The sequence below is a fragment of the Mustela putorius genome, unplaced genomic scaffold (genome assembly GCF_011764305.1).
Source record: "Mustela putorius furo isolate JIRA1106 unplaced genomic scaffold, ASM1176430v1.1 tig00000174_pilon_pilon_pilon, whole genome shotgun sequence".
NCBI lineage: Eukaryota > Metazoa > Chordata > Mammalia > Carnivora > Mustelidae > Mustela > Mustela putorius.
Window position 1 is genome coordinate 37,259,011 of NW_025421304.1, and position 13,904 is coordinate 37,272,914.

The 13,904-nt window shown below is 47.3% G+C and overlaps 1 protein-coding gene across 1 annotated transcript in view; it reads right to left on the reverse strand.

The window, feature by feature from the left end:
* The window catches only part of CDYL2 (chromodomain Y like 2), a 165,578-nt gene that overhangs the window by 51,202 nt on the left and 100,472 nt on the right, over positions 1-13,904 (reverse strand). The window contains exon 2 of the mRNA XM_045076333.1: positions 5,202-5,790. Within this exon, the coding sequence (XP_044932268.1) occupies positions 5,202-5,790 (589 nt within the window). The remainder of the gene's footprint in view (positions 1-5,201; positions 5,791-13,904) is intronic.

Genomic DNA, 13,904 nt, shown 5'->3' on the forward strand with positions numbered 1-13,904 from the left:
TTTGGATAAGACAGGGATTAATCTGTTCTGAAGTATTCGGTAGACTTGCCTATAAAACCATCTGGGCCTTGTGGGCCTTCTTGCTGCTATTTTTATGAGAACATTGTGATGATTCAGTTAATGATTTCTTTAATAGTTGTAGAGCCTATTCAGGTTTTCTGGTCATCCTTGAGTTCATTGTCCTTGCCTTCCTTAAGTTGTTTTTCTGATTTGTTTTTGTTTTGTTTTGTTTTTTAGGGAATTGACCATCTTATCCAGGGTTTCAAACTGAATGGCACAGAGTTAGTCCCACTATCTCAGGCTTAGAAAGAGTCTATCCTTCCAGTAATAAGGAAGAAGGGCAAGTTCAAGTGCCCCATCAGCACGCCCGGCCCCAGCTCTCCCACCCTCCGCACTCAGGGCATGTGTTTGTCAGGGGTCAGGGCTTTAGGAACTGCCCTGTACTGCCCGCGAGCCAGAGGGGCAGTGGTGCAGAGGCCAGCTCTGGAGTCGAAGCGTCTGGATTTCTCTCCTTGTTCCAATCTGGGCACACGTACCCTCGGTCTCCTCCTCTGTAAAATGGGTAGAAACAGCCACAGCTAGCTCTCAGGACCGTATGAGAATCAAAAAAAGTGCTCTGTAAACCCCAAGGCCTCATCAAAGAGGAGTTCTTATCCTATAGAACTTTGAACTTAACTCATTTCACAAACTTTCCCCATTAGGATGCTCGTGGATGACAACTCAGGGTCCAGAGCAGAAGGGCTTCCACTCAGTCAAGGACCAACAACTGCCATTTTCATCTCAACCCTCTTGGTGCTCATTAGCCTAGAGCAGTGGATCTGCAAGTGGGGTCCCCAGACTAGCGGCAGCATCTGGGAAACTTCTAGAAAGGCAGACTTCCGGGCTCTAGTCCACCTCCACTGAATCAGACCCCTGGAGGGTTGGCATAACAGCCTTGTGTTTTGACACACCCTTCGGGAACTCTGTTGCCGGCTCCATGTGTAGAGCCCTAAGTTCTTAGAAGCCACAGGGCCCTACCACGCTCCTGCTGAGTCCTGAGTTGCTCTTAAAACACGCTTACTCCCCGATGATCAATGAAGGGCAAAACAATAAATCGTGCAGGAAGAGGCATGGGAAGAGATAAACAAACATCATAGAAGTGAAAGCTGAGATCATTTTAAAAGATCAATAGAGAGAAATGGCAAATGCTGCCTGTTTGTGTGGGGTGACTCATTCAATGATAGGAACCATTCTGAAAACACTGAACCAAGCAGCATCTGAGCTGCAGGGCCCGCACGACAGGCAACAGTCATCGGGACACAAGGGAACAGCTTCTCAGAATTCCAAGATACGCGCACGCGAGGCCACGGGCTCAGCCTCAGCGCTCGAAGCTCACCAGCTTCAGGGACATTCAGAGAACAGAGAACGCTGTGCGCCCGCGGGCAGTGCTCGTGCTAAGGGCAGAATGCTGGCTTGAAGTGAGGGATGCTTTGACAGGTTAGGGGCTCACTGAATCTGGAAAGTACTGGTGCTTCGGCGCGCTCAGACAAGAGCATGCCAACCGGTTCTCCTGGACCAGGCCATGAGAGAAGGCAGCTAACAAAACAGCTTTTCCATACAGATGAAACTGGTCTATTTTAGAGAAATAGAAAGAGGGAGAGAGAAAGAGAGAGAGAGAGATGCCTGGTTGAAAAGTGCGTCAGCAAGGAGAAGTGATGGGGTTATAAACCTTTGGGGGACCAAATCCCATTCACACTTACACAGTTTAACATCTAACGTGTGACCGGCTCTACCAGCAAACGGATCCTTGAACTACTGCGGAGAAACCAAATACTTCCTCTGCGATGACCGTATAGTTAAAATTCCGCATTGGAAATGCATAACCCACACCCTGCCCCTGAGATCTGGATTCATTCGACTGGGGTGGAGCCCATTTCTAATAAGCTCCCCAAGGGATACTGAGGCAGATGGTTCCGGACCACAGAGTCATTTGTCATTACCAGAGGAGTCCGAATCAAGAGCGGTACACAGTCATTGCGCACATTTCACAAACATTGCTGGGGAAAATGCAGGCTGAAACCAAAACACCACCCGCCAGAGCCCCGATTTAGCATTTGTTCCCACAGCACAGATCAGGGAAGTCAGCAGTAAATGAGTAACGTGTTACATAAGTTGCTTTTCTGTATGCAGAACCTTAATTCACCAATGAGAAGTTAAAATCATATAAAAAGCAACGGCCCACCCCCAAAACAAATGCTGGGAAAGTGAAGCCAGAATCTCCCCAGCCCCTTCTGGCAGCCGAAGATAATCCCGCCTCTGTGCTACCTACAGACCCCATGGGCTCACCTCGAGCCACAAGGAAGTGGATCCTCAGAGGAGGTGGGGAAAGGTGGGGAGGAAGACAACATTCAGATCTCTGCATGGGTACAGATATCGGCTTCAACGAGGCTTTTCTCTGGTTGAAATCATAAGCAGAGCCAGGTTTTACTTGACTACACCTCCGACCCCCTGCTGACAAGTTCTGGAACCACAGAACCCCTCTGTTTTGAGTCTGATCTAAGAACCCCAAACCACTTTCTGTCTTCGGTACGGATTCCCAATCTTTTCCTCGTTATTCTAAGACCTACGATAGTAAGCTAGTTCTAACTAGAGTGTTAAAGGCTGACAGTGCCTGGAGAATTTATCAGCCCAGTGATCACAGAGGATGTGAATGTGGCCTGGCAAAGCTGTGTAATGCGTGTAATGTACATGTTACTTGCATGTTGCATGTTACATGCGTGTAATATACATGTTACTTTCTCCACTGAGCTGGCCTCAGGAACCTCTCAACGCTGACCTGGAGCCAGCCACTCTCATCATACTGGGAGAAGTCCCTACCTATCTTTTTATTGCTCCAAGCACCTAGTGTGGTGACTAGCCCTTAGGAAGTGCTAAAGATAAAAAAAAAAAATTTTTTTTAATTTTAAAAAGCAATGAACTGACTTAAACTGACATCTGATGTGAGCCTTAACGCCGCCCCCATTTTGCCACAGAGCACATTTCAAATGCATTAGAGTCACCTGGGGTGCTTATTAAAAACCCACCTTCTGGGCTCTGCCCCAGACTTTGTAAGTCAGATTCTATGGAACCGTCATTGTTAACAAGGCGCCAAATAATCGTACACACATAAAATCTGAGAACCTCAGCCTTAACGTTACAGGGGAATGTCAAGGACACCAATACTACGCACTGTGATTAACCAAAGAGCCCTCTGAGAACACCCAGAACAGAACAAAACAGAGGTAGGTAGCTTGCTGCTCGCTATCCGGGTACACGCCCTAGTAGAGAACATTCAACGTCCGGGGGGGCGGGGGGGGATAAGGCCAATAAGAGACCAGAGATGAGAAAAGTTTAGAGAAGCATTCCGGAGTGAAGACTGGGATTTAACAAGGCCAGCAGGCTCATCCTCACCTTCCCCCGCTTGGCTGTGGGGCACCGTGTCCCAGTGGCAGATCATGAACCAGGGAGCATCCACGAGGCCCAAAGATGGAGAGCACATGGCTAGGAGCTTGCCCCACTTTGGAAAGTCACATAGAATGAGACACGCACCTACACTTCTCTACCGGTGTGCTTCTCTGTTGCGCCCCCAGGCCGGTGGCTACAGTCAGCAAACCGTCCCTCCTCGTGCTTCTCCTGCCACTCTCCGGGCAGCCACGCTCTGAGCAGAGCAGAGGACGGCCACCAGCCGGGGTGCGGGGCATCAGGGCCACACTCCTTGCGTCCACACCCAAGGAGCCTCAGAATCTCCCCCCCAGCAGCCGTCCTCCCCAAGACAGGGAATTCCTCCGCCCCGGGCAGCTGTCAGGGGAGCGTCAAACACGGATGTTTATGCCAGGCTTCATTTACACAAGCCCACTCCTCCCGGAGAGATGAATTTTTAAAACAAACAGCTTTTACATATGTTAGCAGGCGGAGTCATGTGAGCATCAGGGATCCCCAGACGGGAACGTGAGTCAATCTGGGGCAGACACTGCTAAATAAATCCTGTTTGGGTGAAATTCCTCTCTCTGGAGAAAGAGGAACCTCAAAGCAGATCGCTCAAATTCCCCAGCAAGACTCCCTGAAGACACCCCCGCTCGCCGCGGCGGGGGCAGGCCCTGAGCACCGCGCACTCCGCCATCGCCACCGTGTTCCTGTGCATTTGCCTCCGTCACGCCCCCTCCTGGGAGCTCTGCCAGCCTGTCCCACCTGCGCCCCACACCCCCACGCCCACATACACTCCGGTTCGACCAGGGTGTCAGATGTCCCTTCTCTGTTGGGCACGGGTCGTCCACGCTCATCCCGAGGCTTGGGGTTCTGGCAGCAAAAGAGAAAAACGCCACCAGCCAGACCATGGGGTATCTGAGAAATGGGGGTGCGCCTGCAACCCCTACAGTCGGCTGACCCGGAAGATCTGGGCTGCTAAGGCCCCGGCAAGGAGTAATTTCACTACTAAGGAAATGTCAGGTTTGGGAGCTTTAGTTACCTGGGTCATTGCCTCCCCTTTCCTTAACCTTACCTGTGGGCACTTGGTAAAAGGGAGGAATTCTGTAACCTTTGCTGGATTGCTTCATGGTGGAAGAAGAAGGTGCAAACCCAAAGAACAGGCAGAGGGTGGGGTCAGGGCACCATCCAGGACCTCTGCAGACAAGGGGCCAGATCCCCCCAGGCCAGCAACAGAGGAGGCTCAAGAGGCTCCAGCTTAAGAACGGGTTTGGAAAATTTCAAGTCCAGACTGGGTCTGAGGAGAGGGCAGACCCCGCCTTTCTGGGCCATACTGCGAGGACTCAATGAGAAAGCACGCTCTGCCCAGGGCAGAAAGCATGTCTTCTGGGGACAGGAGTCTCGGGTCCCCGGAGGGTGACCTGAGACTTAGAGCTGCCCTCACAACAGGGGCTCGGGAGGGGTTCCCATGGCCCTGGTGTGTTCCAGCAGTCAGGAATTTTCAGCCCATTACAGGCCTTGGCTGGAGCCTCAGTGGCTTGGCCTCCCCGCCCCCGCCCTGGGCACAGGTGTCTGTAACCAGAGTGGGCCCACGGCCAAGGCCACCTAGCCCTCGGTGAGAGAGATGGAAGGGGAATCACTACCCAGCTAAGGGTCCGGGGTGTTGGGGTGGAGGTAGATGGTGGAGGAGCGTGGTCTTACATAGCTCCCTGGGCTGCGTGAAAAGCCTCAAACAGAGGAAGGAAAGGCAAGCCACGTACCGAGGCCGTTCTCTGCCAATGCCGCGTGGTTGACGCCGCATTCCGCCAGCTCCTGCTCTCCCACGTCATTCAAATCCAAGCCAGGCTGGTGGGACCCATTTCCAAAGTGCCTCTCGTCCTTCTCAGAGCCGGCATCCCCATTCTCCATGCCATTCTGAGCCTTTTTCAGCGGCATTATCTGCAAACCGCTAGGGGTAGTCCTGTAAGACACTGTCTTGGTGGCCCTGTCGCCTCCCGCGGGGGGCTTGGCTGAATAGCCTTTTTTTGGCTTGGACAGGGAAGGGTTGATGCGCTTCCGTTTATGGGAAGTCCCTTTGCTCTTCCCAGATTCTGAAGGTCTGTGGGAGAGTTTCTCCACCGATGGGCCCCGGCCGTCACGCAGGAGCTTGGAGGCGCTGGCCTGCTTCCCTGACTTGATCCGTTTGTCCTTGGAAACGTGCAGCCCGTTGAATTCGTCGATGAACTCCTCACAGTGCAACAGGTGGTGTTCTGGCTCCCACGTGTCTTCCGTGCTTCCGTAGCCTTTCCATCGGATCAGATACTCCCATTTCCCCTTCTTGTTCTTCCTCTTGTCTACAATCCTTTCGACCTGGGACACAAGATAAGAAAGTGAGCAAGGAGAGGAAAGAAAGCAGAGAGGAGAGAAATTAGTCCCAGGGAACAAGAGGACAAAGCCCACACTCATGACAGAAGCACCTGCCCAACCCCGGGGGCGAGCTGCGCAACACTGGAAGCTGACACTTCCCAGGGGTGCTCAGGAAGGCTGGCTTATTTTAGGACACCACTGAGTGGAACCAGAGGCACTCGGCGATTTCCCATGACAACTGTGTGATGCCATGCCCGCTGGTGGCATCTGTCTGTCCGTCCGAGGTTGACTCTTGCTTGAAATCACATGGCGAGCTTTCACTAAAGTTCTTTATTCAGTTCATTGCACCAAAGTAAAATCAGACATTTAAAGACCAATTTGGTGTGACTTTTTCACCCTTACTTACAGTAAGTAACATTTATGGAGCACTTACATGGTAAGCACTGTGCTACATGTACCCTTATTTGTAATAATATGAACGCTTAGTCACACTCATGGGCCAGGTACTAAACGCCGGGCACGGGTGGTCCCGTTTCATTTTCCCCCGACGACAATCCAGGGCAACAGGTGTTCCTTCTATCCCCAGTGTACACGGAGGAAATGAAGCTTCGGGGACATTAGGTCACCCAACCAACTTCCAAGCTGATAAGGGCAGAGCTGGGATCTGAAACACTCTTGCCCCCAACTTATTTTCTTAATCACAAGGCCACGACAACTCTCTCAACCACAAAAATCTTCCTTCCCGTCCAAAACTGATTGGAATCGACAAAGCCCATTATCCCTCCCTGCTCCCACCCGCAGTAAGCTCCCTCAGCCTCCAATGTGGGGCTAAGAGTTGAGACCTAAATCTCTATTTGTTGGGGTCTAAAGCCATGCGCCACTGTCTACATATCTTCAAAGGTACAAAAATCTGCCCAGTTTCCAAGGATTCTCATGGGAGAGCACACACAGAAAAATGCCAGTCCTAATGCTACGAACTGGTCAGTAAAAGGGAAGATTTCAACTTTGCACTAGATTTGAAATTCTTTAAATTAAAAAAAAAGACAGAAAATTCCCAATGCTCTACCCCCCAAAAAGCTAAATTTCGATGAAAAAGTAAAACACTTACATTCAAAAGTTCATTCCATTTCTATATCAACACAATGGAATTCTGACCCAAAGAAATGAATGAATGAGGAATATGCCCTTGAAACTCGTGAGTAGGAAAACAAGGTGAGAAAGAAGAAATGAATACAGGTTTAACTGATCATTTTTCAAAACGAGTACCAAGTGCACGGTGGTTCATAACAGGACTGTTATATGTACATGTCTGAATTTTTATGATTAAAATTTTCCACAATAAAAATTAAAAAAAAAAAAAGTTGAAAAGTGAGATTGTTTCCCAATGGTTGATGTACAACAGAGGCTATGGAAAATAATTAAATGATTTTCACTGCTTTGCACTTAAATAAATATGCAAATGGCTAGGCCATACTGCCTCTTCATAACACGGCTTCTTCAGAGACGATTTAAATGGTTTCCTTAATTGATTTATCTACAATCAAATTGGCCTATTTCTATTAAAATTCCTTTCCTTACAAAATGCTCTGTGAACATCTGTTTTAGATTTATTACATAATTTTTAGATGTATCACACAAACTGTATAACAGTTTAAAAAAGTAAAACCATGCCAAACTAATGCAGTTTCCCAATCTCTGGATTAAGGAACACTTGTAATGAGGTTTCAGAAAGTCCAGAGTCTCCTCTTTCTGGAAGAGCCTGCAGCCTTGCACATTTGGAGGTCTTTGAAGGGAAAAACACTCTGCAGGTTTATAGAGTGAGGAAGGTGAACAGTACCCTGGCCCTGCCCGAAATAGCAGCATTCTCAAGAACACGAACCTAGGAGTAGCAGAAGGAAGCCCAGATATTTCTAAGGAGCTAAGGGATTTGTGTTGGCATGGAGGTCTCCAGCTTCAGAAAGCATATGGAGAAACTTCTTCCCCAGGATGAAGCGGAAAACCATGTTGGACACACAGTCGACACAATGGGTAGGTGGGCAGGTGGATGGATGGATGGATGGATGGATGGATGGATGGAAAAATGCACGGCTGCAGGACGGATGGACACAGGGGTGGAGAGTGGGATTGTGGGGGGAATGCAAGGATGGATAAATGGACAGATGACTGGATTCATGGGTGCAAGGGAGCGTAAAGACGTGAGTTCAGAAATGGACGCATGGGCGGATGGATAGCACTCCCTTATCAAAACAGACCTAGTATGGAACAAGCCTATCTGGTTTAAATCTCCTGGTAAGCCTTTTATTATGTGTTCTTAAGCAAGTTAAACCTCTTTAGGCCTCATATGATTCATCAAGCAAGGAGGAGATGACAGCACCTACTTCACAGGGTGGTTGTGGAGAATATACAAATAAGTAGTTTTTCGTTCCATAATAAAGGTCACTTAATCCTGCCTATCCTCCTGTGAATACAAACTTCGGTGGTATCCAGAGATAGAATGTTTCTCCACCCTGCAGAATATGACCCCCTAAGGATAATCAACTTCTCCCTGGGAAGGAGAGTCAACCTACTTATGTAAGTCCTTCTAATTATGGGAGATCGCTATGCTGAGCAGCCTTACTCAAGAAGCCTGGGGAGTCAGCAAGGGCACAGTGTCCACACAGCTACTGAGGGCCACACTGTGGGTGGGGGGCTTGGTTTCTTCCCTCCTAGTTACAGGAGGAATGAGTCACAAATGGGAAACAGAAGGGCCACTGCCACCACTTCTGGTCCCATGCATAAAGCCACTGGGTAGTCTGACAGCCATTTCTACTTAAATTAACCCAATACCAACAACAAATAGTATTTTAAACAAATATTTTCTTTATTTATCTAGAGAGAGTGTGTGTGTGCACATGAGCAGGGGGAAAGGCAGAGGGAGAAGGAGAGAATCTCAAGCAGACTCCATATTGGGCATGGAGCCCAGTGCAGGGCTCAATCTTACCACCCTGGGATCGTGACTTGAGCTGAAACCAAGAGTTGGGTGCCTAACCTACTGAGCCACCCAGGTGCCCCCCACAACAAATAATATCAACAGGACCATCCCTAATAGCCTGATGTGTAGGGGGAAACTATTGGCTCTGCCACTTTCTATCCACATGACCCTGGGCAAGTTGCCCCATTTCTCTGGGCCTCAGTCTCCCCATCTGTAAAATAGGTTCACAAAGACTATTTCTTTCAGGTTCACAAAATGAACTGCTTTTATTGAAAGACCAAAATGCTCACAAGGAGCTCAGAAGAAAGTTGGCTCTGAATTTCCCATCATACTTGGAACCTGCAATCTCCTGGGACCTAATTTCCTTCTTTACATCCCTAGATAGATTTTCTGACCCTCTTTTCTTCTTTTTCTCAGGAGACTCTCAAACAGAACCAGAATTCTAATTTGTACTGGTGATAACAAAAGCCCACGTTATTTAGGACGTGGTCTTGCTAAGGCTCCCCAGCCTCCCCAGCTGTCCCCTAACACCTCACACCTCCTGAAAACACAGACCTGGGCCTCCAGCTCCTGGTGGCCCCATCCTGTGCCCTCTCCCACCTCACCGGCACAAGGCCTCCTGCACCACCTGAAACCCAGTCCCTCCCAATGGAGACCATCATCAATCCTCTCCCCCTGCAATTACTGACAAACACATGAATGATATTAAAAACTCATGGGCTCACACACACCCAACCAGGTCCTTTCTTTCAAAGATAAGCAGTCTGAGACCTTGAACTGTTTGTCAGAGTTCAGCCAAATCATTAATTAACATTTACTCCCTGTGATCCCAGTCAGCATGAGACACTCTCCTATGGCAGGCGGGGACAGGGAGCTTCCAATGCAATTATTACCAGCACCGCCATGACGAGCGGATGGCTGTCTCATTAGGAACAGTAATAATGATAATCACCTTTACTGGTACATGCTGTCCCAGGAACTATGCTGAGCACTCGTGAGTTTTGAGGCTTCACCTTCATACCCAGGCTGGCAGCTGGACATGTCCCCCACCCTTGGACATGGGAGAAAGCTGAGGCTCAGAGAAGGTAGATGACTTTCTCTGGATCACAGAGTCAGTAGGTGGTGAGTCAAGATGGGACCCCTCACTCGTGAGAGTCCCCAGCCTAAGTCCTCAGCCCCTGGGCCACACCTCACCAGGGGAAGCCATCGGGCTGGGGTGGGGTGGGGGGGGGCACAATCCTTAAATGAGCCAGCAGGAGGTAATGTGTGGAAACAAATGACAGTGAGAAGAATGTAAGACAGGAAACAGTGACGGAGGGAACAGGGCTACTCCAGGTCAGACGGGCAGGAAAGACTCCTGTGAGAAAGAACAAGTTAAGCTAACACCAAATAGGGCCTTCAGAGGTGGAAAAAATTTGAACCCGGGACAGGCCTTTCCAAGTAGAGAGAGCTCACTCGCCACCTTCCTCTTCAGCCTTCCACTAGCAGGCGGGTCAAATGTATGTGATACCTACAGACTGACTATATATTATGTACACAGACTCATTCAATCTTCAAAATAACCCAATGAGGCAGGTCATTTTATTCTCTCCCTTTTTTAACAGAGGATAAAACTGAGGCACCCAGAGGTTAAGGCCCTTGGCTAAGACCCTACCTCCGACAATCAGTGGAGAGCGAAGACTTGGCCCAAAGCATCTTGGCTTCAAACCCCATGCTTTCAGTGAGTGCATTACACCCACTATCCACTCGTGCCCAGTAGGCCCAACCTGGCTGAGGACTCACCCTGACAGCGTTTCTACAGTTTCAGACACTTGCCCTCAGCGCTGCCAAGGTCACAGAAGACCTAAAGCAGCGATACATGGCTTAGAGTAGCCTCTTAGGCCTGACTCTCCTAGCTTGCCATGGGGGCCTCCCTCCCCTTCTGCTCCAATTCGCTGTTGGTTCAAATGGAAAGAGATTAACCATCAATAATGTTCCTACTCCAGCTTCCCACCAAACAAGAACAGTATATGAAATTACAGTAGCTCAGAAACCCAGGGTTACCAAAGGTTTTCCAGACTCTTGAAGGAATGCCTCCCACGCCATATGGGACTAGAATGATAAACTTAGTGTTACTAAGACATGACTTTCCTCTGGATGCCAAGAGCAAGAGAGAATAAAGAAAAAGGCCCAGGCCTGCTGTGTGCCCACATATACGTCAGAGCAGCCATCCACAGACATCCCCAGATTCTGGACCTCAAGCCCCACACCTGCAAGGACCTCTCTTTCTGCATCCTTCCAACATCCTGGGACAACTTCCGTGGGCATAGAAAGGCAAAGGAACCCCATTATTACAACTCAGGGTATGAGGTCCCTGGCAAGGATAAAGATAGGACAAGACCGGGAAGCAAGTAGGTATGGGCTGTTTTAGATCAGGAAGACTGATTGTTTCAGATTATCTCATCCGAGAAGGCAGTATAAACAGGCAGCATTTCTCACTCAGTCCAGCAAAACTACACTAGAGAAATAGCTGCTGGACCAAGAAATTCGGCTCAGAGTCATGTAATTTAACTAGCCTCCAGGTGAGTCTAGGGGGGACTCAGTAACATCCAAGTGATGAGGGACCAAGAGAAATTCCCACACCCCTCAACCGGAAAACACTGAACCAGACAGACCTCTCTTTGATCAAGAACATGCAGGCAAAACCTGGCAACAACAACATTAGTCACAGACACATTCATGAGAATTTCTAAATTGTATCAGAACTTGATCATCACTAAAGGTTCTTGGTAAAATCATTTTAACGAGGAAAAGCACTACTGCATTTTTACAAAGGGTTTGTGTCGTGTTTTCAAAGGTGGCAGAAAATATGAGCTCTGTTTTTAGAAGAGAGAGAAGGAAAGGTAAATGATGAAATGAAACCAATAGGCTGAGTCGGACATGGAAATGAAAGGCTCATTTACATAAGAAAGGATGTAAGGAAATGAAAAGAAAAACACAAGCAAAGAAATAAAATTCCCATCGGAACCAGGAAAGGACAGAATCAACACCAACATGCAGAAAATCAAATCCCTGAGGGAGACAAGGCACTTGAAAAGCTTTCCAAAGACACAGTGGTTCTTAAAGAAAACCTTACGGAACATGAGAAACAGACATCCAGGAGGGTCATCAGAGATCTAACCAAGGTAAGTCTGGTGGGGGGAAAAAACCAAAATGGGGCAAGAACATGAATAAGGCCTATCAGGAGAAATCTCTGTATCTTAAGTCTGTATGTCAAGGAAAGAGCTCAATGATGGGGGAGGCAGAGGTTGAGAATAAACTGACTTAATTCCTTTATTCCTATTCTTTTTTTTTTTTAAGATTTTATTTATTTATTTGACAGAGAGAAATCACAAGTATACGGAGAGGTAGGCAGAGAGAGCAGAGAGCCCGATGCGGGACTCGATCCCAGGACCCTGAGATCATGACCTGAGCCGAAGGCAGCGGCTCAACCCACTGAGCCACCCAGGCGCCCCCTTTATTCCTATTCTTTAAAAACTTTTTAAAAAAGATTTTATTTGTTTGTTTGTTTGTTTGAGAGAGATCATGAGTTGAGGGGAAGGGCAGAGGGAGAAACAGACCCCTCATTGAGCTAGAGCCCAATGCGGGGCTCAATCCCAGGACCCTGAGATCGTGAACTGAGCTGAAGGCAGACACTTAACCAAGTGAACCACCCAGGTACCCTACAAAACTTCTTAATTTCAAAAAGTTGAACTCCCCACTCTCATACCCCAACTCTCCCCTAACCAATATGGTTGGAGGAAAAAAAAAATCAGGTTTACTTCATAGAACATTAAAATACCAGAATAAAAATCAAAAAATAAATAAATATTATAAATTTAGGAATTCTAAAACCAGTGAAGTGGACCTTCACATGAAAAGGAAGGGGGAAAATATCTCATGTGCTAAGGAACAAAATACATATAACCGCCCATTTAAAAAATGACCTCAAGGATCCTGCAGTGCCAGAAAATAAGAAAGTATTTAAAAATTAAATAAATAAGCTTCGAATGATGGGAAAATGCCAAAAGGAACCAACCGAAAGAGCTCCTGATGGCCAAAGCTAGAACAATTTGAATAAGAAAATAAATAGTTATAGTACTACATTTATAACCCAAAGAGTAAAATAAATATCCATGAGCTCATCTGTTATAAATAAATGAATTACTTATTAGAAGTTGCCTGCAGGCCAAATCCGGCCCAAGGCCTGTTTTTAAAGATTTTATTTATTTATTTGACAGAGAGAAATCACAAGTAGATGGAGAGGCAGGCAGAGAGAGAGAGAGGGAAGCAGGCTCCCTGCTGAGCAGAGAGCCCGATGCGGGACCCAATTTTAAAATTTTAAAAATTTTAAAAATAAAGATATCTCGGAACATACCCATGCCCATTCATTTATGTATTATCTATGGGTGTTCCAAACCACTAAAGTGTAACAGAGACTGCAAGACCTGTAAGGTCTAAAATGTTACAGACCCATCAGGTCTAAAAAGCTATCTGGCTTATTAGAGAAAAAGTCTGCTGACTCTGGAATAAATAAACAAATGGGGTAGAAAAGACCAATATTTCTTGCAGAAGAATTCCAAATAATCAATGTATAAAGAATAAGGCAAACAGGAAAATCCCTACTGGAATACCACAGAAAAAACTGCTACAGTCAAGATCCACAGATCCAAGATCTAAAATTAGTGGATAAAACTTTAAAGAGAAATGGATACTTGTATACCATCAAAGTATCCCCCTAATATACTTATTAACTACGATGGTAGTTTTAACAGATTCCCATGAATTGATACCCCTCCTTTAGGGGATGGAGCTTAATTCCTCTCCCCTTGAGTGACAGGACTCAAGAACGTCTTTCTAATGAGTAGAGTATATGAAGGGGGACAGTAGCTGTACAGTGGAGAGACCTGGCAAACCAGTGCTCAAGGTTATCTCACCCATGATAAAACATGTCAGTGCCATGCATACTCCAACACACTTCACTTAGAAGGGCACTTTCCTCTGTGGTATAATGTCTCAAACCCATTACCTCTTGAGGAAACATCAGACAAACTCAGACTGAGAAACAATCTACACAGCAAAAACACCTGATCAGTCATTTAGAAGTGTCGAGGTCATGTAATGAAAG